Source organism: Stegostoma tigrinum, chromosome 41 (assembly GCF_030684315.1).
Source record: "Stegostoma tigrinum isolate sSteTig4 chromosome 41, sSteTig4.hap1, whole genome shotgun sequence".
NCBI classification, from domain to species: Eukaryota; Metazoa; Chordata; class Chondrichthyes; order Orectolobiformes; family Stegostomatidae; genus Stegostoma; species Stegostoma tigrinum.
Window position 1 is genome coordinate 3,852,705 of NC_081394.1, and position 22,157 is coordinate 3,874,861.

Here is a 22,157-nt window from a genome sequence, read left to right on the forward strand (position 1 = left end):
GTTATCAGCGAGTAACGTGGCCAACAAGGTTCGCTCATTATCAGAAGGAGCAGAGAAGTCCTTGGGTGGGAGTGAGGCCCAGCTGGACATTTCCCAGAGGCGGCTGGAAAAACACTTTGAATTGGACAAATACACTAGTTGCCTGAAAAGCTCAGCAGGTCTGGCAGCATCTGAGAAGGGACAGAATCAGAGTTAACCCTTCCTCTGAACTTCCTCAGCACTTGAAATGGGACGGCGTTCCGATCCTGGGAATGTCTCCAGGGTGAGGCACAAACCCTCAATCCCAGGCTTCATTCTCTGGGAAGCTCTCGGCTGAAATCTGCTACCTTCCTGAGCACTGTAGGGGGGTCGGAGGGTGTCTGGGGGGCGAGAGCAGGCCTGGAGATTTCCAGAATCTGTAGCATCGATACAAGATGGAAGTTCGTTTGGAGGCGACGGGGTCGCTGCGGGACAGCGTTCGGTTTAGCTGTTTGTTTTAATGTGGAGCCAGGGATAGTGAAGAGAGACGTTCCAGTCCCCGCTTTTCGGGGGGAGAGGGGGCCGTGGCTTAACGGCATTATCGCCGGGCTATTCACCCAGGTACCTGGGCTCGAATCCCCACCCCAGCCGCTGCTGGGATTTGCATCCAATAACTGTCTGGGCTTAAAGAAGCTACCGAGCATCATTTGCAAAAAAAAACGTTGCGTTTTTCTGAAGAAGGGTCCAGACCCGAGACGTCAGCTTTTCCTGCTCCCCCGATGCTGCCTGGCCCGCTGTGTTTAACCAGCTCTACACCTCGTTACCGGGTTCACTATTGTCCTTCAGGGATGGAAACTGCCATCCTCACCTGGTTTGGTCTACATGTGACTCCAGACCCATAACTTTATATGTGTGTGTTTATATGTTTATGTTTCAAATCATCACAAAGCCTGCTTTTGCTGTCCGAGTGCCGGTGGATTTATCGGTCGGGAGTGAGCAGCCAGCCTCAGGGCCCTCGGCTGAGACTCGAACCCATGCCCCAAGACGAGGCTGGTGTCCGTCTGATGCAGCCAGCCTCTCAGCTAAACGTAGCGCGTCTCCCCCAAATCCTCAACCACAGAATAACAGCAGGTTGGAGTGCAACGTGGGGAGGTTTGAGGTTGTGAGTGGCGGAGAGCTGGGTGCTTCTTAGGAGGGGAAAGGTGCGAAGCGGGAGATTCTGAAAGACTGGAGTGCTCTCATACTGGGGGAGGCAGAAAACAAACTAGCGAGCGCCAACGAGCAAACAGACACCTTCCCCGTTGGAATTTATTGCCGGGGGGCGTGGTGGGGGGAATGGAAGCAGAAAAATAAACAAGATACTTGATATCATTGTCTGGGCCCATTCTTGTGAGGCAGCTTGCACGGTCCGGGGCTTCATACTTAAAGGGAAGCTGGAACAGTACAGGGTGGGGCAGAGGAAGGAGGGAGGTGACACTGTCATAGGAGGCGAGGTAGGAGTGAGGTGGGACAAATGTCTTCACCCAGCGAGCCTGGGAGAGACTGTGGAATTCTCTGTCACAGAATGCGGCTCAGGCCAAAACATTGACTGTTTACGAGAAAGAGTTAGGGATAGCTCGTGTGGCTAAAGGGAGCAAAGCAGAAAGTGCGAACAGGGATGATCATATTGAATGCGAGAGCAGCCTCGGAGGGCCGAATGGCCTCCTCCTTCTGCTATCTTCGGGAGGGCGGGCGGTGTCACCAGATTGGTCAGTGGCTGGAGAAGGGCTATCCTGGCGTGAAAGGTCGAATATATTGGGTGGATATTCTCTCACGCTTTGAAGAGGAAGGCGTGATCTCACTGAGACAGTCGAGAGTCATATAGGCCGGAAACAGGCCCTTCGGCCCTACCAGTCCATGCTCAAACTCAACTAGCCCAACCTGCCTCCTCTTGGCCCATATCCTTCCTGCCTGCTCCTGGCCCATATCCTTCCTGCCTGCTCTTGGCCCATATCCTTCCTGCCTGCTCCTGGCCCTTATCCTTCCTGCCTCCTCTTGGCCCATATCCTTCCTGCCTCCTCTTGGCCCATATCCTTCTTGCCTGCTCTTGGCCCATATCCTTCCTGCCTGCTCCTGGCCCATATCCTTCCTGCCTCCTTTTGGCCCATATCCTTCCTGCCTCCTCTTGGCCCATATCCTTCCTGCTTGCTCCTGGCCCATATCCTTCCTGCCTGCTCCTGGCCCATAACCTTCCAATTCTTGTCTGCTCACGTACTAATCTAAATGTCTTTTAAATATTGTAACTGTTCGCACATCCATCACTTCCTCTGGAAACTCACTCCACACACGAACTCTCATTAAAAGATTGCCCTATATGTCTTTTCTAAATCTTTCCCCTCTCACCTTAAAACTATGCCCCATAGTCTTGGCATGCCCCACCCTAGGGAAGAAGACACCTCCCATTACATTTGTCTGTACCCTCTCATGATTTTATAAACCTCTAACAGGTCACCTCTCAACGTCCTATGCTTTCGTCTTTCTAGCGTCTCCTAAACTCTCCATTCCCGGCAACATCCTAGTAAATCTCTCCTGAACTCTCCAGAATACCCTCCCTGTCACTGCGTGACCAGAACTGGATCCAGAAGAGGTCTCACCAATGTCCTGTACAACCTTAACATAACGCCCCAACTCCGATACTCAACGGCCTGAGCAATGAAGGCGAGCGTGCTGAACGCCTTCTTCACCCCCCTGACTGTATGTGACACAAACTTCAAAGAAAAATATACCTGAGCCCCTCGGTTCCCTGTGCTACAACACTACCCAAGGGTCTACTTTTAATTATTTCAGTCCTGCCCGTTCTTTTGGCCTAAAGCAATACCTTGCATTTATCCAAATTAAACTCGAACTGCCATGAGCCTATTGAGCCAGTGGATCAAGATCTCTTTGTAATCTGAAATAACCGTCTTCGCTATCCACTCTGCCACCGATTTTAGTGTCACCGCAAACAACTGACTAACCATGCCTCATCCAAATCATTTCTGCACTGGTCAATGCTCAGTGCTCCGTCTCTGTATGTATTTCGAACGAACAGGAGCCTCTGAAGTTCATTAGTGTATGTTTTCCCCGAAAGGCTAGGCTTAAATTTTCAAGATAACAAAGTGTGGAGCTGGATGAACACAGCAGGCCAAGCAGCATCTCAGGAGCACAAAAGCTGACGCTTCGGGCTTAGACCCTTCATCAGAGAGGGGGATGGCAGTTTCCTTCTCTAAAGGACATGAGTGAATCAATTTTTTTAAATTTTAAGACTCTCACCAACATTAGGCCAACATTTTACCGCGGATTTTATTAAACAAGATTTTATCGCCTGCCGTGAGGTGGGTTGAAACCATTAATATTAGCCTGAGTTGCCTGCAGGGACGATGCCACCAGTGTGAGGCCCGGAAAAGTCAATGATCCGAAAGACCTGTAACTCCTGATACAGGGTGTGCTCGCTGTGCGCCCTGCGGGTGAGCATGACTGAGGGACACATTCCCACGACACACATTAACCGGGCCTCTGAGAAATGTCCAGCTGGGCCTCACTCCCACCCAAGGACTTGTCTGCTCCTTCTGATAATGAGTGAACCTTTTTGGCCACGTTACTCGCTGATAACGGGACACCGACAGACTATAAAGCGGCCCGGGCCGGCCTGCCCTCAGCCACAGCCGGACCAGAAGCAGAGATGAAGTGCTTTCTGCTCGTCGTGTTCCTCGGCCTTGCTGGTAACTAGCTCCAGGAGCCCTTTTCCTCTCCCTTTACCCTCCCCAGTGCCCCACACCCACCAACTGTCTCTGTCTGAGATCTCTGATCTCAACTCCCCTCCCCTCAATTCTCTCCCTTTCTGTGATCTCAGCTCTCAACACCCTTCCCCCAATTCTCTCTGTCTTTCTGTCATCTCAGCTCTGAACACACTTCCCCCAAAATTCTCCCTCTCTCTTTGTGATCTCAGCTGATCCGCGCTTCCCCCCAATTCTGTCTCTCTCTGTGACCTTTGCTCTCAACCCCCTCACCCCCAAGTCTCTCTCTCTGTGACCTCTGCTCTCAATCCCCTCACCCCCAATTCTCTCTCTGTGTGTGACCTCTGCTCTCAATCCCCTCACCCCCAATTCTCTCTCTGTGTGTGACCTCTGCTCTCAACCCCCTCACCACCAATTCTCTCTCTCTCTCTGTGTGACCTCTGTTCTCAACCCCCTCACCCCCAATTCTCTCTCTCTCTCTGTGTGACCTCTGCTCTCAACCCCCTCACCACCAATTCTCTCTCTGTGTGTGACCTCTGCTCTCAACCCCCTCACCCCCAATTCTCTCTCTCTCTGTGTGACCTCTGCTCTCAACCCCCTCAGCCCCAATTCTCTCTCTGTGTGTGATCTCTGCTCTCACCTCCCCTCACCCCCACTTCTCTCTCTCTCTCTGCCGCCCATCCTATCCATTCCCCTGATGTTTAACAATGTTCTCTGGTTGATGCCTCAGCCGCTGCCCCATTGGATGATGACAAGATTGTTGGTGGGTATGAGTGTGCCAAGCATTCAGTGCCCTGGATTGTCTCCCTGAATGTGGGCTGGCACATGTGCGGAGGATCCCTCATCAGCCCTGACTGGGTAGTCTCTGCTGCTCACTGTTACAAAAGGTAAGGATGAGACGGGGGCACGGGTCAGGAGTTGAGCCAGCTGCTGCCTTTGGCCCCTGGCACAGGCCTCGACATGATGCCATACTCCGCACCCTCCCCTCCGACACTCAGGGTGAGGCCATTCTCATTCTCGGTGCTACCAGTCCCATCCCTCCCCTAGTCGCCCACAACCGTACCATGGGGAAACTCTGATCCTGGTCTCCGGTGACACACGGCGAAAATGTCGCTCGTTCGCGTCAGATTCCCATGCTCCGCGGTCCTGATGTTCCACAAGGGGCCCACCACACCCACCCCCATCCCCTGCCAACGCCGGACTCACTCAGTCTCCCGTTCAGTCATTGTTCGCTGAGGGACGTGGACTGCACAATCCAGGAACACATTCCCACAAACATTCAAATTGAACACACGTTTCAGGTCAAAACACCCCTCCCTGTCCCTGTCACCCCCTGCACCCAGTAAACCCCTCCCTATCCCTGTCATCCCCTGCACCCAATAATCCCCTCCCTATCCCTGGCACCCACTGCACCCAGTAAACCCCTCCCTATCCCTGGCACCCCCTGCACCCAGTAAACCCCTCCCTATCCCTGTCATCCCCTGCACCCAATAATCCCCTCCCTATCCCTGGCACCCACTGCACCCAGTAAACCCCTCCCTATCCCTGGCACCCCCTGCACCCAGTAATCCCCTCTCTCTCCCTGTCACCCCCTGCACCCAGTAATCATCTCCCTATCCCTGGCACCCCCTGCACCCAGTAATCCCCTCCCTATCCCTATGTGTGTAGTGACATTGGGTGAGATTGAGGGTGCTGTGGGGGAGTGAGAAAGGGCTGTGTTTGGAACAGTTGCCAATTGCTAACAGAATGGAGGCTTCTTGCTGCTTTCCCAAGTAGTCACAGACCTTTCTCACTGCGCCGGGGCAAACGACCTGCGGTCCCAGATAACAAACTGTGAAGCTGGATGGCCAAGCAGCATCTCAGGAGCACAGAAAGCTGACGTTTCCGGCCTAGACCCTTCATCTCCTAAGATGCTGCTTGGCCTGCTGTGTTCATCCAGCTCCACACGGTGTTATCTCAGATTCTCCAAAATCTGCAGTTCCCATTATCTGCCTCTCAGTCTAGATATTTTTATCTCATTGCCAGTCAAATCGAGGTCCGTCTGGGAGAACACAATATCGCGCAGTATGAAGGGACCGAGCAGTTCATTCGGTCTTCCAGCGTCATCAGGCACCCTGGATATAACTACTACACTCTGGACAACGACATCATGCTGATCAAACTGAGCGAACCCGCCAGATTCAACCGGAACGTGGGAAGTGTCGCTCTGCCGAGCAGCTGTGCCACCGCCGGGGAAAGCTGCCTGATCTCCGGCTGGGGAAGCACCAAGTCCGACAGTAAGGGACGGGTTCCACTCACCTGTGGGCAGGAGGGTGCGGGGTGGGGAGGCAGAGGGTGCTGTGGATGGGGGTGGGGAGGGTGGCTGTGTCGGGGGGTGGATGTGGAGAGGGAGAGGAGAAGACTCATGAAGGGTCTGTACCTTCCCCACATCGCCAACGGATCTGTACCCACTGGAAACTGCAGCCTGTGCCATCCCAGGGAGCGGGCGGATGGGCACAAGGGGCTGTAGCCCTGACCAGTTCACCCGAGCAACCCCCACGTCCCCTCCCGGGCTAAGCCTCACCCTGGGATTCCTCAAAGCTCCCTCACCCACCCCCCTCCAATGTGTTACCCCCAACTGCAGTGAGCGTGAGCCTGCGGATCGCTTCCACAGCCCACCGTGTCCACAGCAAGATCCCACAGAACGGTACAGCTAGGAGATGGGGGCAGAGCTCGCAGGGGGTGCTCAGTGAGCGGGCACATCCACTGCCAGGCTCTGGGCCGGGATTGAAAGGGTCCAGCTCCGGTCTGGGAGAGTCACCCGTGCTCGGAAACGGAGGGAAACCGGCTCGAAGCACCCCCCTCCCCCGGGAAACCCAGGCAATGGGGCGTAGCGGGTTGGTCGGGGATGGGGAAGTGCCGCCACCCCAGGGGCAGGCCATCTTTCAGAGCAGTGAGAGTGCCCGCCTGCACCCTGGAGGTGGGTGGGAGGGGGCATGGCGGGGGGGGGGGGTCAGGTATGGGGCGCTGTCAGAGATCACACGTCTGACCATTTGCGGGGTTTGCTTAGGGCTCGGTTTGGGCCAGCAGCTGACACCCACACACCCCCCCTTCCCGACATATCCTTCACACCGCCGCTACCCCCGCAGCCCCATGTGTTCACCTCCCCTCCACCAAACAGGATATCCCCCTGGGATCTTGCTGTGCGCAGGCGATCAGCTGCACTAGCTGCTGGCGGCACCCGAACACTATGCCCGGGGGAGGTGACCGGCGCTATAGAAAGGCATTCCCTCCAACCTTCCCCTCCCCGCCAGTGAGGGTACCAGTCAGGGTGCTGCCCTCTAACCTCCGGGCCTGTTCCTTTAGCGGTTTCAGGGGACGAGCTGCAGTGCCTGGATGCCCCGGTGCTGAGCGATGAAGCCTGTCACCACGCCTACCCCGGGATGATCACCCAGAGCATGATGTGCGTCGGGTACCTGGAGGGAGGCAAGGATTCCTGCCAGGTAGGGTCCTCCAACCGGGCCGGGCCGGGGGTGGGGGCGGCCGGGGTGCGGAGGCGTGAATGGGACTGCGAGCGGGGCTAAGCTGGAACGCTGCCTCCCAGGGCCAGCACGGACCCGATGGGCCGAAGTCGTGAATCAGCCGGTGCTGCCGATCTCCTCTGTCTGAGGGGGCGGGGCTACCATGCTCCCTCCTTTGGGGCGGGGCTTACGGACCGGATGGGCCGATGTCGTCATGTGCTTGGGCTGCCGATCCCCTCTGTCTGAGGAGCGGGAGAACCAAAGACCTCAGGGCGCGTGCTAGGGGGCGGGGTTTTCGTTGCCCTTCGGGGAGGGGCTTACACTCATGATGTGTGTGATGAGTCACATTCCCCTCAGTGGGCGCGGCTTACTCACAGCTGGTGGGATGCGGAGTCACAATTCCCATAAGGGGGCGGGGCTAACACAGCCTTACGTGACCTGCGGTAACACGCCGTCTTGGGGGTGGGATCCATGTTACCCTCAGGGGCGGGGCTTACTCCCCGCCTTGACGTGCGGGATCAGTGTTCCCACAAGGGGGCGGGGCTTACCATCATTCTGAAGGTCCGGCGCATCATTTTCCCACGTGGGGCTGCTCTCTAGCGGGGCGGGCTTTCTCCCAATGGTGAGGTGCAACCGTCTCCATTTGGGGGCGGGCCTCAATCGCCCCTGAGGAGGCGGGGTTAGCAGCGCAAAAAGGGGCAGTGCGTCGCATGTCCCGAAGGGGCGAGGCTATTGTGCACCCGAGGAGGCGGGGCTTAGGCTTCCTGGCCTTTGGAAGGTTGACCCTGAGGCGATGCTGGAGAATCTGAGAAACACAGCGTGGAGGTGGAGGAGAAATGCAGGCCAGGCGCCACCGGAGGAGCAGGAAAGTTTCAGTTCTGGACATTTCTTCAGAAACGGGGGATTGAAATAAAATGGAAGGGGGGCAATGACAAAGGTGGAGTATATATGTGGGATCGAAGGGCAGGGTGGGGCGGGGTTAAGATTGGCTAAGGGGGCGGGGTTTAGGCCGGTGTCTGGTGGCGGGGTTAAGACGGTTTACAAGTCACGTCTTTATCCACAACTGACAGGCGGGGCTCCGCCAAGCGTGAGGGGGCGGGGTTAATCGTCGGGCACGGAGGCAGGGCTTAGTCTGGCATAAAAGGGTGGGGCATCTTGTGACGGAAGTGGGCGGGGTTTCACCGATGCTGAGACGGGGGTGTGACCTCGGAGGGGCGTGGCTTATTCCGCACAAGAGGGAAATCCCCACGTGTAGGGGGCGTGGTCGCGGCCAGGGCGCCCTGTGATTGGCCCATCCCCCCCTGTATCGGAGCTGATGACGGTTGGTGCCTCTTGTTCCGGTTCCAGGGGGATTCCGGAGGGCCCGTGGTCTGTAACGGAGTGCTCCAGGGGATCGTCTCCTGGGGATACGGCTGCGCCGAGCGGAATCACCCCGGAGTCTACACCAAGGTCTGCAACTACGTCTCCTGGGTTCACGCCACCGTCGCCAGTAATTGAGGGCCCGGAGCTTGCTGCTCCCCCGCCCTCCGGGGAGCGCGGTTCGGAGTCACACTCTCTGCACCATCTCCTCACTCTGATTCCTCTGGACCAGGTCATGGTTGGATCAATAAAATCCATCGCAAACACGTCCCGCCCGTCCGTCTGTTTTTATTCTCCACGCCACCCACCGCTCTCGCTACACAGTGTCCTCCAGCATCTCAGCTCGGCTCGCTCTGAGTTTCCGGGAAGGGCGAAGGATGGGGGCTGGAGATGATGAAACCCGGGGTCGGGGGGGATGGTGTCTCTCCATTCAGCCCTGGAGAGGTTCGGGAGCGAGGGGCAGAGTCTTCCAAAACAGGCCGAAACGTTCAGGGGGGACTTTCTGACACAAACACACACACACACACACAGGGGAGTGAGAACCTGAAAGTTTCTCCACGTGGGGGTCGTAGGCAAAATCCTAAAACAGACCGATCAGATTGTTTGGCTTTCCTGCTCCTACAATGCTACTTGGCCTGCTGTGTTCTTGCAGCTCCACAGCTTGTTATCTCCGATCAGATTGTTGTAGGGGAAGGGGATTAACGATATCGAAAACACGGCAGCTCGATGTAGTCAGAATGCCAATCAACCGTGATATGATTCAGCAGTAGAATGGGCTCAAGGGGCCGAATGGCTTCCTCCTTTTCCTGGGTAACAGGTTGGAGGAGGAGTGAATGCCCTCCTCCTGTTCCTGCGTCGCAGCTGGGATGGGGACTGAATGGCCTGGATCTGTGGAAGGGGCTCGTGGAGTGAGTGGAATGGTCGCCTCAGTTTCCTTGGAGAGAGCACAAGGGAGTTCCCACCAATTTAACACTGGCAAGGCCAGAGGAAGTCTGTCAAGTCTTTAAGAGAGGGGTGTCAGACATTGTGTCACAGCAAGCTGAGAGGGAGTCGGCTGTCTCCCTGCGGTGGGGGGGATCCCTGGCTCAATAGCGCCCTTAACAAAGGGTGGCTCAGTGGTTAGCACTGCAGCCTCACAGCACCAGGGACCCGGGTTCGATTCCACCCTCGGGTAACTGTCTGTGTGGAGTTTGCACATTCTCCCCGTGTCTGCGTGGGCCAGACTGTGGGTCTGCTCCCACAATCCAAAAATGTGCAGGCTCGGCGGATTGGCCGTGCTAAATTGCCCGTAGTGTTCAGGGGCGGTGTGGACTTGGGTCGAAGGGCCTGTTTCCCAACTGTAAGGAGTCTAATGAAATATTTGATGCCGAGGGAGGGACACAGGCACGCGGTCAGTTTTGGCATAGGAAGTCAAAATAAAACCAACAATCCCCTCCTGTACTGAGAATGTTTGACTTCCACTCACGCCTGAAGAGATTTAATTCCTTATTTGTACAATTCATCCACCTCTTCATCCGGACGTGAATTCCACCCTCTGCGTTATAAACGCGCCCCTTATGTCTTTTAAATCTCTCTCCTCCCACCTTAAAAAATGTGCCCCGCGGGCTTCAGATTCCCAATCGTAGCGAAAAGGCAACAAGATCCCTCAAAGTTGCGACCGAAGTTGATAGGATTGTAAAGAAGGCGTATGGTGTTTTGGCTTTCATTGGCAGGGAAATTGAGTTTGAGAGCCGTGAGGTTATGCTGCAGCTCTATAAAACCCTGGTTGGACCACACTTGGAATGTTGCGCTTGGTTCTGGTCACCTCATTACAGGAAAGATATGGAGGCTTTAGAGAGGGTGCAGAGGAGATTTAACAGGATGCTGCCTGGACTGGAGGGCAGGTCTTATGAGGAAGGGTTGAGGGAGCTAGGGCTTTTCTCATTGGAACGAAGAATGATGAAAAGTGACTTGACAGAGGTTTACAAGATGGTGAGAGGCATAGATAGAGTGAATAGTCAGAGATATTTTCCTAGGGTGGAAATGACTGTTATGAGGGGGCATAATTTTAAGGTGATTGGAGGAAGGTATAGGGGAGATGTCAGAGGTAGGTTCTTCACACAGAGAGTGTTGGGCGTGTGGAATGTGCTGCCGGCTGTGGTAATGGAATCAGATACTTTAGAGACCTTCAAGCGACTCTTGGATAGGCTCATGGAGGATAGGAAAATGCAGGGTAGATTGATCTTAGTAGGATAATAGGTCGGCACAACATCGTGGGCCGAAGGGCCTGTACTGTGCTGTACTGATCTATGTTCTATGTACCCTTCAAATCTATCTATAATACTCATTATTATATAAACGTCGAGCAGGTGACCTCTCAACCACCTCGGCTCCAGTGGAAAAACAGTCCCGGCAAATCGAGTTTTTCCTTACAAGCTCAAAACTTCCACACCTTGCACAGACGTTGCCAGATCTTCTGGAGTTTCTCCAGCGATTTCTGCTGCTATGTGTGTGCCTGTCGGCGGGCGGGACAGAGGGGATCGGAGTTGGGGTTGGGGGGCACACAGAGGGGATGGGGATGCGGTTAGAGGCAGAAGGCGTAAGAGGAGGTCAATGTGGGGAATGATATTGGGGCTGCCCGGAGCAAGGCCTTACCCTGTGTCTGAGCTCAGATTGATTTATAAAAAAATAAAAGCATCGTTTCTGTCTCCCCAAGTATGAGAGCACTCCAGTCTTTCAGAATCTCCCGCTTCGCACCTTTCCTCTCCTAAGAAGCACCCAGCTCTCCGCCACTCACAACCTCAAACCTCCCCACGTTGCACTCCAACCTGCTGTTATTCTGTGGTTGAGGATTTGGGGGAGACGCGCTACGTTTAGCTGAGAGGCTGGCTGCATCAGACGGACACCAGCCTCGTCTTGGGGCATGGGTTCGAGTCTCAGCCCAGGGCCCTGAGGCTGGATGCTCACTCCCGACCGATAAATCCACCGACGCTCGGACAGCAAAAGCAGGCTTTGTGATGATTTGAAACATAAACATATAAACACACACATATAAAACACATCCCTAACTGCCAGGTCGAGGGTCGGGGCCATTGTTATGGGTCTGGAGTCACATGTAGACCAAACCAGGTGAGGATGGCAGTTTCCATCCCTGAAGGACAACAGTGAACCCGGTAACGAGGTGTAGAGCTGGTTAAACACAGCGGGCCAGGCAGCATCGGGGGAGCAGGAAAAGCTGACGTCTCGGGTCTGGACCCTTCTTCAGAAAAACGCAACGTTTTTTTTGCAAATGTTGCTCGGTAGCTTCTTTAAGCCCAGACAGTTATTGGATGCAAATCCCAGCAGCGGCTGGGGTGGGGATTCGAGCCCAGGTACCTGGGTGAATAGCCCGGCGATAATGCCGTTAAGCCACGGCCCCCTCTCCCCGCGAAAAGCGGGGACTGGAACCTCTCTCTTCACTATCCCTGGCTCCACATTAAAACAAACAGCTAAACCGAACGCTGTCCCGCAGCGACCCCGTCGCCTCCAAACGAACTTCCATCTTGTATCGATGCTACAGATTCTAGAAATCTCCAGGCCTGCTCTCGGACCCCAGACACCCTCCGACCCCGCTACAGTGCTCAGGAAGGTAGCAGATTTCAGCCGAGAGCTTCCCAGAGAATGAAGCCTGGGATTGAGGGTTTGTGCCTCACCCTGGAGACATTCCCAGGATCGGAACGCCGTCCCAATTCAAGTGCTGAGGAAGTTCAGAGGAAGGGTTAACTCTGAATCTGTCCCTTCTCAGATGCTGCCAGACCTGCTGAGCTTTTCAGGCAACTAGTGTATTTGTCCAATTCAAAGTGTTGTTCCAGCCGCCTCTGGGAAATGTCCAGCTGGGCCTCACTCCCACCCAAGGACTTCTCTGCTCCTTCTGATAATGAGCGAACCTTGTTGGCCACGTTACTCGCTGATAACAGGGCACCGACAGACTATAAAGCGGCCCGGGCCGGCCTGCCCTCAGCCACAGCCGGACCAGAAGCGGAGATGAAGTGCTTTCTGCTCGTCGTGTTCCTCGGCCTTGCTGGTAACTAGCTCCAGGAGCCCCTTTCCTCTCCCTTCACCCTCCCCAGTGCCCCACACCCACCAACTGTCTCTGTCTGGGATCTCTGCTCTCAAACCCCTCACTCCCAATTCTCCCTCGCTCTGGGATCTCTGCTCTCAACCCCCTCACCCCCAATTCTCTCTCGCTCTGGGATCTCTGCTCTCAAACCCCTCAATTCTCTCTCTCTCTTTCTGTGATCTCTGCGAAACCCCGCTTCCCCCAATTCTCTCTCTCCCTCTGTGATCTCTGGTCTCAACTCCCTCATCACCAATTCTCTCTCTTTCTGTGATCTCTGCTCATCCGCGCTTCCCCCAATTCTCTCTCTCTCTCGGATCTCTGCTCTCAAATGCCTCACCCCCAATTCTCTCTCTCTCCGTGTGATCGCTGGTCATCCTTGCTTCCCCTCCGGTTCTCTCTCTGTGTGATCTTTACTCATCCCGACTTCTTCCCAGTTTTCTCTCTCTCTGGGATCTCTGCTCTCAAACACCTCACCCCCACATCTCTCTCTCTGCCGCCCATCCTATCCATTCCCCTGATGTTTAACAATGTTCTCTGTTTGATGCCTCAGCCGCTGCCCCGCTGGATGATGACAAGATTGTTGGTGGGTATGAGTGTGCCAAGCATTCAGTGCCCTGGATTGTCTCCCTGAATGTGGGCTGGCACATGTGCGGAGGATCCCTCATCAGCCCTGACTGGGTAGTCTCTGCTGCTCACTGTTACAAAAGGTAAGGATGAGAGGGGGGCACGGGTCAGGAGTTGAGCCAGCTGCTGCCTTCGGCCACTGGCACAGACCTCGATATATGATTTGCTCCTCAGCCCCTCCCTCACCGTCAGGGTGAGGCCATTCCCGTTCTCGGTGATACTAGTCCCATCCCTCCCTTATGCGCCCACAACCGTACCATGGGGAAACTCTGACCACTGTCTCCGGTGACACACGGCGAAAATACTGCTCGTTCCCGTCAGATTCCCACGCTCCGCGGTCCCGATGTTCCACTACTGCCCCATTGCCCTCCCCCACCCCCACCCTCACTGGCTCTGGCTCACTCAGTGTCCCGTTCAGTCAATGTTCACTCCACAATCCAGGAACACATTCCACAAACATTCAACTTCAATACACGTTTCAGGTCAAAACACCCCTCCCTATCCCTGACACCCCCTGCACCCAGTAATCCCCTCCCTATCCCTGACACCCCCTGCACCCAGTAATCCCCTCCCTATCCCTGGCACCCCCTTGCACCCAATAATCCCCTCCCTATCCCTGTCACCCCCTGCACCCAGTAAACCCCTCTCTATCCCTGGCACCCCCTGCACCCAGTAAACCCCTCCCGATCCCTGGCACCCCCTGCACCCAGTAATCCCCTCCCTATCCCTGACACCCCCTGCACCCAGTAATCCCCTCCCAGTCCCTGGCACCCCCTGCACCCAGTAATCCCCTCCCTATCCCTGTCACCCCCTGCTCCCAGTAATCCCCTCCCTATCCCTGGCACCCCCTGCACCCAGTAATCCCCTCCCTATCCCTGGCACGCCTTGCACCCAGTATTCCCCTCCCTATCCCTGGCACCCCCTGCACCCAGTAATCCCCTCCCTATCCCTGGCACCCCCTGCACCCAGTAATCCCCTCCCTATCCCTGGAACCCCCTGCACCCAGTAAACCCCTCCCTCTCCCTGTCACCCCCTGCACCCAGTAAACCCCTCCCTATACCTGTCACCCCCTGCACCCTGTAAAACCCTCCCTGTCCCTGACACCCCCTGCACCCAGTATTCCCCCCCTATCCCTGGCACCACCTGCACCCAGTAATCCCCTCCCTATACCTGTCACCCCCTGCTCCCAGTAATCCCCTCCCTATCCCTGGCACCCCCTGCACCCAGTAATCCCCTCCCTATCCCTGGCACCCCTTGCACACAGTAATCCCCTCCCTATCCCTGGCACCCCCTGCACCCAGTAATCCCCTCCCTATCCCTGGCACCCCCTGCACCCAGTAATCCCCTCCCTATCCCTGGAACCCCCTGCACCCAGTAATGCCCTCCCTATCCCTGGCACCCCCTGCACCCAGTAAACCCCTCCCTGTCCCTGTCACCCCCTGCACCTAATAAACCCCTCCCTCTCCCTGTCACCCCCTGCACCCAGTAAACCCCTCCCTATACCTGTCACCCCCTGCACCCAATAACCCCTCCCTATCCCTGTCTCCCCGTGCACCCAGTAAACCCCTCCCTGTCCCAGTCCCTGTCACCCCCTGCACCAGTAAACCCCTCCCTATCCCTGTCTCCCCCTGCACCAGTAAACCCCTCCCTGTCCCTGTCACCCCCTGCACCAGTAAACCCCTCCCTATCCCTATGTGTGTAGTGACATTAGGTGAGAGTGAGGGTGCTGTGGACTAGTGAGAAACGGCTGTGTTTGGAACAGTTGCCAATTGCTAACAGAATGCCTCTTGCTGCTTTCCCAACGGGTCGCAGACCTTTCTCACTGACCCGGGGCAAACGGCTGCGGTCCCAGATCGTTCAGCTGCAGTCACAGGCTCCTGAGAATGTCCCGCCTGTCTCCCATCTCTCTCTCTCAGTCGAGATATTTTTATCTCATTGCTAGTCAAATCGAGGTCCGTCTGGGAGAACACAATATCGCGCAGTATGAAGGGACCGAGCAGTTCATTCGGTCTTCCAGAGTCATCAGGCACCCTGGATATAACTACTACACTCTGGACAACGACATCATGCTGATCAAACTGAGCGAACCCGCCAGATTCAACCGGAACGTGGGAAGTGTCGCTCTGCCGAGCAGCTGTGCCACCGCCGGGGAAAGCTGCCTGATCTCCGGCTGGGGAAGCACCAAGTCCGACAGTAAGGGACGGGTTCCACTCACCTGTGGGCAGGAGGGTGAGGGTTCGGGAGGCAAAGGGTGCTGTGGATGGGGGTGGGGAGGGTGGCTTTGTCGGGGGGTGGATGTGGAGAGGGAGAGGATAAGACTCATGAAGGGTCTGTACCTTCCCCACATCGCCAACGGATCTGTACCCACTGGAAATGGCAGCCTGTGCCATCCCAGGGAGCGGGCGGATGGGCACAAGGGACTGTAGCCCTGACCAGTTCACCCGAGCAACCCCCACGTCCCCTCCCGGGCTAAGCCTCACCCTGGGATTCCTCAAAGCTCCCTCACCCACCCCGCTCCAATGTGTTACCCCCAACTGCAGTGAGCGTGAGCCTGCGGATCCCTTCCACAGCCCGCCGTGTGCACAGCAAGATCCCACAGAACGGTACAGCTAGGAGATGGGGGCAGAGCTCGCAGGGGGTGCTCAGTGAGCGGGCACATCCACTGCCAGGCTCTGGGCCGGGATTGAAAGGGTCCAGCTCCGGTCTGGGAGGGTCACCCGTGCTCGGAAACGGAGGGAAACCGGCTCGAAGCACGCCCCCTCCCCAGGGGAACCCAGGCAATGGGGCGTAGCGGGTTGGTCGGGGAGGGGCAAGTGTCGCCACCCCAGGGGCAGGCCATCTTTCAGAGCGGTGAGAGTGCCCGCCTGCACCCTGGAGGTGGGTGGGGTTGGGCGTATTTGTGGGGGAGTGGAGCATGGGCCGCTGTATGGGGTGCGGAGGGTTCAGTTTGACCAAGCGACTGACCAACCCCAACCCCCTACCCCGGCCAATCCCTCACACCGCCCCCAGCCCCTCAGCCCCATGTGTTCACCTCCCCCTCCACCGAACAGGGTATCCCCTTGGGATCTTGCTGTGCGCGGGTGATCAGCTGCACTTCCAAGCTGGCCCCAACCGGACATGATCCCCGTGAGCTGCTGCTCTCCACAAAGAAGGTGACCGACGCTATGGAAAGGCACGGGATTGACATTTACCCCTCCCCTCCCCCCAGTGAGGGTGCTGCCCTCTAACCTCCGGGTCTGTTCCTTTAGCGGTTTCAGGGGACGAGCTGCAGTGCCTGGATGCCCCGGTGCTGAGCGATGAAGCCTGTCACGACGCCTACCCCGGCATGATCACCCAGAGCATGATGTGCGTCGGGTACCTGGAGGGAGGCAAGGATTCCTGCCAGGTAGGGTCCTCCAACCGGGCCGGGCCGGGGGTGGGGGTGCGGAGGCGTGAATGGGCCTGCGAGCGGGGCTAAGCTGGAACGCTGCCTCCCAGGGCCAGCACGGACGCGAAGGGCCGAACTGATTCCTTTGCCTTTCCCACCAAAGAGGGTGTTGCAGTGTCTTCTGGTGCCCACAGGGGGCGACACCTGTCCGTGTTGGGTGGCCAGTGGAGCGCGCACTGTCGACCTCGAAACCCCAGGCCACACCCGACACTCCGCAAAGTAAAGGCGGACAGAAAGTGTGGACGAGCCCGGGACTGGAGCTGAGCCCCGGGGAGACAGACACAGCTGTTCACCCTCACACCAGCACTCAGCCAAAGAGAGAAGTTTCAGTGCATTCGACACACTCCACAATCATCCCTCCGTCACCCACTCCAGCCCCTACACCCCCTCCCTATCCCTGTAACCCCCTACAGCCTCTGCGCCCCCTCCCTATCCCTGTAACCCCATCCAGCCCCTGCGCCCCCTCCCTATCCCTGTAACCCCCTCCAGCCCCTTAAACCCCCTCCAGCGCCTACGCCCCCTCCCCATACCGCAACCCCATCCAGCCCCTGCGCCCCCTCCATATCCCTGTAACCCCCTCCAGCCCCTGCGCCCCTCCCTATCCCTGTAACCCCCTCCAGCCCCTCCCTATCCCTGTAACACCCTCCAGCCCCTCCACCCCCTCCCTATCCCTGTAACCCCCTCCAGCACCCGCGCCCCCTCCCTATCCCTGTAACCCCCTCCAGCGCCTACGCCCCCTCCCCATACCGTAACCCCATCCAGCCCCTGCGCCCCCTCCCTATCCCTGTAACCCCCTCCTGCCCCTGCGCCCCCTCCCTATCCTTGTAACCCCGTCCCGCTCCTGCGCCCCCTCGCTATCCTTGTAACTCCGTCCCGCTCCTGCGCCCCTCCCTATCCCGGCGCCCCCCTCTCTATCCCTGTAACCCTCTCCTGCCTCTGCGTCCCCTCCCTATCTCTATAACCCCCTGCAGCCCCTACGCCACACCCCTATCCCTTTAACCCCCTCCCTATCCCTGTAACCCCCTCCAGCCCCGGTGCCCCCTCCATATCCCTGTAACCCCCACATCCCCTGCGCCCCCTCCAGCCCCTGCACTCCCTCCCAAACCCTGTAACCCCCTCCAGCCCCTGCACCCCCACCCTGTCCCTGTAACCCCCTCCAGCCCCTGCACCCCCACCCTGTCCCTGTAATCTCCTCCAGCCCCTGCGTCCCCTCGCTATCTCTGTAAACGCCTCCAGCCCCCGTGCCCCCTCCCTATCCCTTGTACCCCCCTCCAACCCCTACACTCCCTATCCCTGTAACCTCCTCCAGCCCCTACGCCCCCTCCCTATCCCTGTAACCTCCTCCAGCCCCTACGCCCCCTCTTTCCCTGCGCCCCCTCCCTATCTCTGTAACTCCCTCCAGCCCCCGTGTCCCCTCCCTATCCCTGTAACCTCCTCCATACCCTGCGCACTCTCCCTATCCCTGTAACCCCCTCCCTATCCCTGTAAACCCCTCCAGCCCCTACGCCCGCTTCCTATCCCTGTAACCCCCTCCAGCCCCGAACTCCCTCCCCATCTCTGTAACACCCTCCAGCCTCTGCGCCCCTCCCTATCCCTGTAACCCCCTCCAGCCCCTGCGACCCCTCCCTATCCCTGTAAACCCGCCAGCCCCTGCGCCCCCTCCCTATCCCTGTAACCCCCTACAGCCCCTTAAACCCCCTCCCTATCCCTGTAAACCCCTCCAGCACCCGCGCCCCCTCCCTATCCCTGTAACCCCCTCCAGCGCCTACGCCCCCTCCCTATCCCTGTAACCCCCTCCAGCGCCTACGCCCCCTCCCCATACCGTAATCCCATCCAGCCCCTGCGCCCCCTCCATATCCCTGTAACACCCTCCAGCCACTGCGGCCCCTCCCTATTCCTGTAACCCCCTCCAGCCCCTGCGCCTCTCCCTATCCTGTAACGCCCTCCAGCACCCGCGCCCCCCACCATCCCTGTAACCCCCTCCAGCCCCTGCGCCCCCTCCATATCCCTGTAACACCGTCCAGCCACTGTGGCCCTTCCCTATCCCTGTAACCCCCTCCAGCCCCTGCGCCCCTCCCTATCCCTGTAACCCCCTCCCGCTCCTGCGCCCCCTCCCTATCCTTGTAACCCCCTCCCACTCCTGCGGCCCCTCCCTATCCTTGTAACCCCGCCCCGCTCCTGCGCCCCTCCTTATCCCGGCGCCCCCCTCTCTATCCCAGTAACCCTCTCCTGCCTCTGCGTCCCCTCCCTATCTCTGTAACCCCCTGCAGCCCCTACGCCCCACCCCTATCCCTTTAACCCCCTCCCTATCCCTGTAACCCCCTCCAGCCCGGCGCCCCCTCCCTATCCCTGTAACCCCCTCCAGCTCCTGCGCCCCCTCCATATCCCTGTAACCCCCACATCCCCTGCGGCACCTCTAGCCCCTGCACACGATCCCTATCCCTGTAAACCCCTCCAGCCCCTGTAACGCCCACCCTGTCCCTGTAATCTCCTCCAGCCCCCGTGGCCCCTCCCTATCACTGTAACCCCTCCCTATCCCTTGTACCCCCCTCCAGCCCCTACACCCCCTCCCTATCCCTGTAACCGCTTCCAGCCCCTACGCCCCCTCCAGCCCCTGCGCCCCCTCCCTATCTCTGTAACTCCCTCCAGCCCCTACGCCACCTTCATATCCATGTAACCCCCTCCAGCCCCTGCACTCCCTCCCTATCTCTGTAACACCCTCCAGCCCCTGCGACCCCTCCCTATCCCTGTAACCCCCTCCAGGCCCGCGCCCCCTCCCTATCTCTATAATCTCCTCCAACCCCTACACCCCCTCCCTATCTCTGTAATCTCCTCCAGCCCCTACACTCCCTCCCTATCTCTGTAACTCCCTCCATCCACTACACCCACTCCTATCTCTGTAAACCCCTCCAGCCCCTATCTCTGTAACCCCCTCCGGCCCCTACACCCCCTCCCTATCTCTATAATCTCCTCCAACCCCTACACAACCTCCCTATCTCTGTAACCCCTTCCAGCCCCTACACCCCCTCCCTATCTCTGTAACCCCCTCTGGCCCCTACACCCCCTCCCTATCTCTATAATCTCCTCCAACCGCTACACCCCCTCCCTATCTCTGTAACCCCCTCCGGCCCCTACACCCCCTCCCTATCTCAGTCACCACATCCGGCCCCTACACCCCCTCCTATCTCTGTAACCCCCTCCAGCCCCTACACCCACTCCCTATCTCGATAATCTCCTCCAACCCCTACACCCCCTCCCTATCTCTGTAACCCCTGCAGCCCTGAGACCCCTTCCCTATCTCTGTAACCCCCTCCAGCCCTGACACCCCCTCCCTATCTCTGTAAACCACTCCGGCCCCTACACACCCTCCCTATTTCTATAATCTCCTCCAACCCCTACACCCCCTCCCTATCTCTGTAACCCCCTCCAGCCCCTACACCCCCTCCCCATCTCTGTAACCCCCTCCAGCCCCTACACCCCCTCCCTATCTCTGTAACTCCCTCCAGCCACTACACCCCCTCCCTATCTCTGTAACCCCCAGCAGCCCCTACACCCCCTCCCTGTCTCTGTAACCCCCTCCAGCCCCTCCCTGTCTCTGTAACCCCCTCCAGCCCCTAAACCCCCTCCCTGTCTCTGTAACCCCCTCCAACCCCTACACCCCCTCCCTATCTCTGTAACCCCCTCCAGCCCCTCCCTGTCTCTGTAACCCCCTCCAGCCCCTACATCCCCTCCCTTTCTCTGTAACCCCCTCCAGCCCCTACACCCCCTCCCTGTCTCTGTAACCCCCTCCAGCCCCTACATCCCCTCCCTGTCTCTGTAACCCCCTCCAGCCCCTCCCTGTCTCTGTAACCCCCTCCAGCCCCTACACCCCCTCCCTATCTCTGTAACCCCCTCCAGCCCCTACATCCCCTCCCTGTCTCTGTAACCCCCTCCAGCCCCTACATCCCCTCCCTGTCTCTGTAACCCCCTCCAGCCCCTACACCCCCTCCCTATCTCTGTAACCCCCTCCAGCCCCTACATCCCCTCCCTATCTCTGTAACCCCCTCCAGCCCCTACATCCCCTCCCTGTCTCTGTAACCCCCTACAGCCCCTACATCCCCTCCCTGTCTCTGTAACCCCCTCCAGCCCCAACATCCCCCCCCTCCCTGTCTCTGTAACCCCCTCCAGCCCCTACACACCCTCCCTATCTCTGTTACCCCCTGCAGCCCTGAGACCCCTCCCTATCTCTGTAACCCCCTCCAGCCCTGACACCCCCTCCCTATCTCTGGAACCCCCTCCAGCCCTGACACGCCCTCCCTTTCTCTGTAAACCCCTCCCTATCTCTGTAAGCCCCTCCAACCCCGACACCCCCTCCCTATCTCTGTAACCCCCTCCAACCCCTACACACCCTCCCTATCTCAAGAACCCCCTCCAACCCCTACACCCCCTCCCTATCTCTGTAACCCCCTCCAGCCCCTACATCCGCTCCCTATCTCTGAAACCCCCTCCAGCCCCTACGCCCCCTCCCTATCTCTGTAACCCCCTCCAACCACTACGCCCCCTCCCTATCTCTGTAACCCCCTCCAACCCCTACGCCCCCTCCCTATCACTGTAACCCCCTCCAGCCCCTACATCCCCTCCCTATCTCTGTCAGCCCCTCCAACCCCTACACCCCCTCCCTGTCTCTGTAACCCCCTCCAACCCCTACACCCCCTCCCTGTCTCTGTAACCCCTCCAGCCCCTACATCCCCTCCCTGTCTCTGTAACCCCCACCAGCCCCTACATCCCCTCCCTGTCTCTGTAACCCCCTCCAGCCCCTACACACCCTCCCTGTCTCTGTAACCCCCTCCAGCCCCTACACCCCCTCCCTATCTCTGTAACCCCCTCCAGCCCCTACACCCCCTCCCTATCTCTGTAACCCCCTCCAGCCCCTACATCCCCTCCCTGTCTCTGTAACTCCCTCCAGCCCCTACATCCCCTCCCTGTCTCTGTAACCCCCTCCAGCCCCTACTCCCCCTCCCTATCTCTGGAACCCCCTCCAGCCCCTACATCCCCTCCCTGTCTCTGTAACCCCCTCCAGCCCCTACATCCCCTCCCTATCTCTGTAACCCCCTCCAGTCCCTACACCGCCTCCCTATCTCTGCCACCCCCTCCAGCCCCTACACCCCCTCCCTATCTCTGTAACCCCCTCCAGCCCCTACATCCCCTCCCTGTCTCTGTAACCCCCTCCAGCCCCAACATCCCCTCCCTGTCTCTGTAACCCCCTCCAGCCCCTACACACCCTCCCTATCTCTATAATCTGCTCCAATCCCTACACCCCCTCCCTATCTCTGTTACCCCCTGCAGCCCTGAGACCCCCTCCCTATCTCTGTAACCCCCTCCAGCCCTGACACCCCCTCCCTATCTCTGGAACCCCCTCCAGCCCTGACACGCCCTCCCTATCTCTGTAAGCCCCTCCAACCCCTACACCCCCTCCC

General features: G+C 58.1%; 1 protein-coding gene across 1 annotated transcript in view; it reads left to right on the forward strand.

The window, feature by feature from the left end:
- LOC125448454 (uncharacterized) overlaps nt 1–22,157 on the forward strand; it is a 130,959-nt gene that overhangs the window by 101,065 nt on the left and 7,737 nt on the right. Inside the window, exons 25-36 of the mRNA XM_059641281.1 lie at nt 9–158; nt 2,445–2,515; nt 3,566–3,698; nt 4,444–4,600; nt 5,739–5,989; nt 7,059–7,195; nt 8,561–8,702; nt 12,063–12,230; nt 12,336–12,614; nt 13,201–13,357; nt 15,217–15,467; nt 16,523–16,659. Of these exons, the coding sequence (XP_059497264.1) occupies nt 9–158; nt 2,445–2,515; nt 3,566–3,698; nt 4,444–4,600; nt 5,739–5,989; nt 7,059–7,195; nt 8,561–8,702; nt 12,063–12,230; nt 12,336–12,614; nt 13,201–13,357; nt 15,217–15,467; nt 16,523–16,659 (2,033 nt within the window). The remainder of the gene's footprint in view (nt 1–8; nt 159–2,444; nt 2,516–3,565; nt 3,699–4,443; nt 4,601–5,738; nt 5,990–7,058; nt 7,196–8,560; nt 8,703–12,062; nt 12,231–12,335; nt 12,615–13,200; nt 13,358–15,216; nt 15,468–16,522; nt 16,660–22,157) is intronic.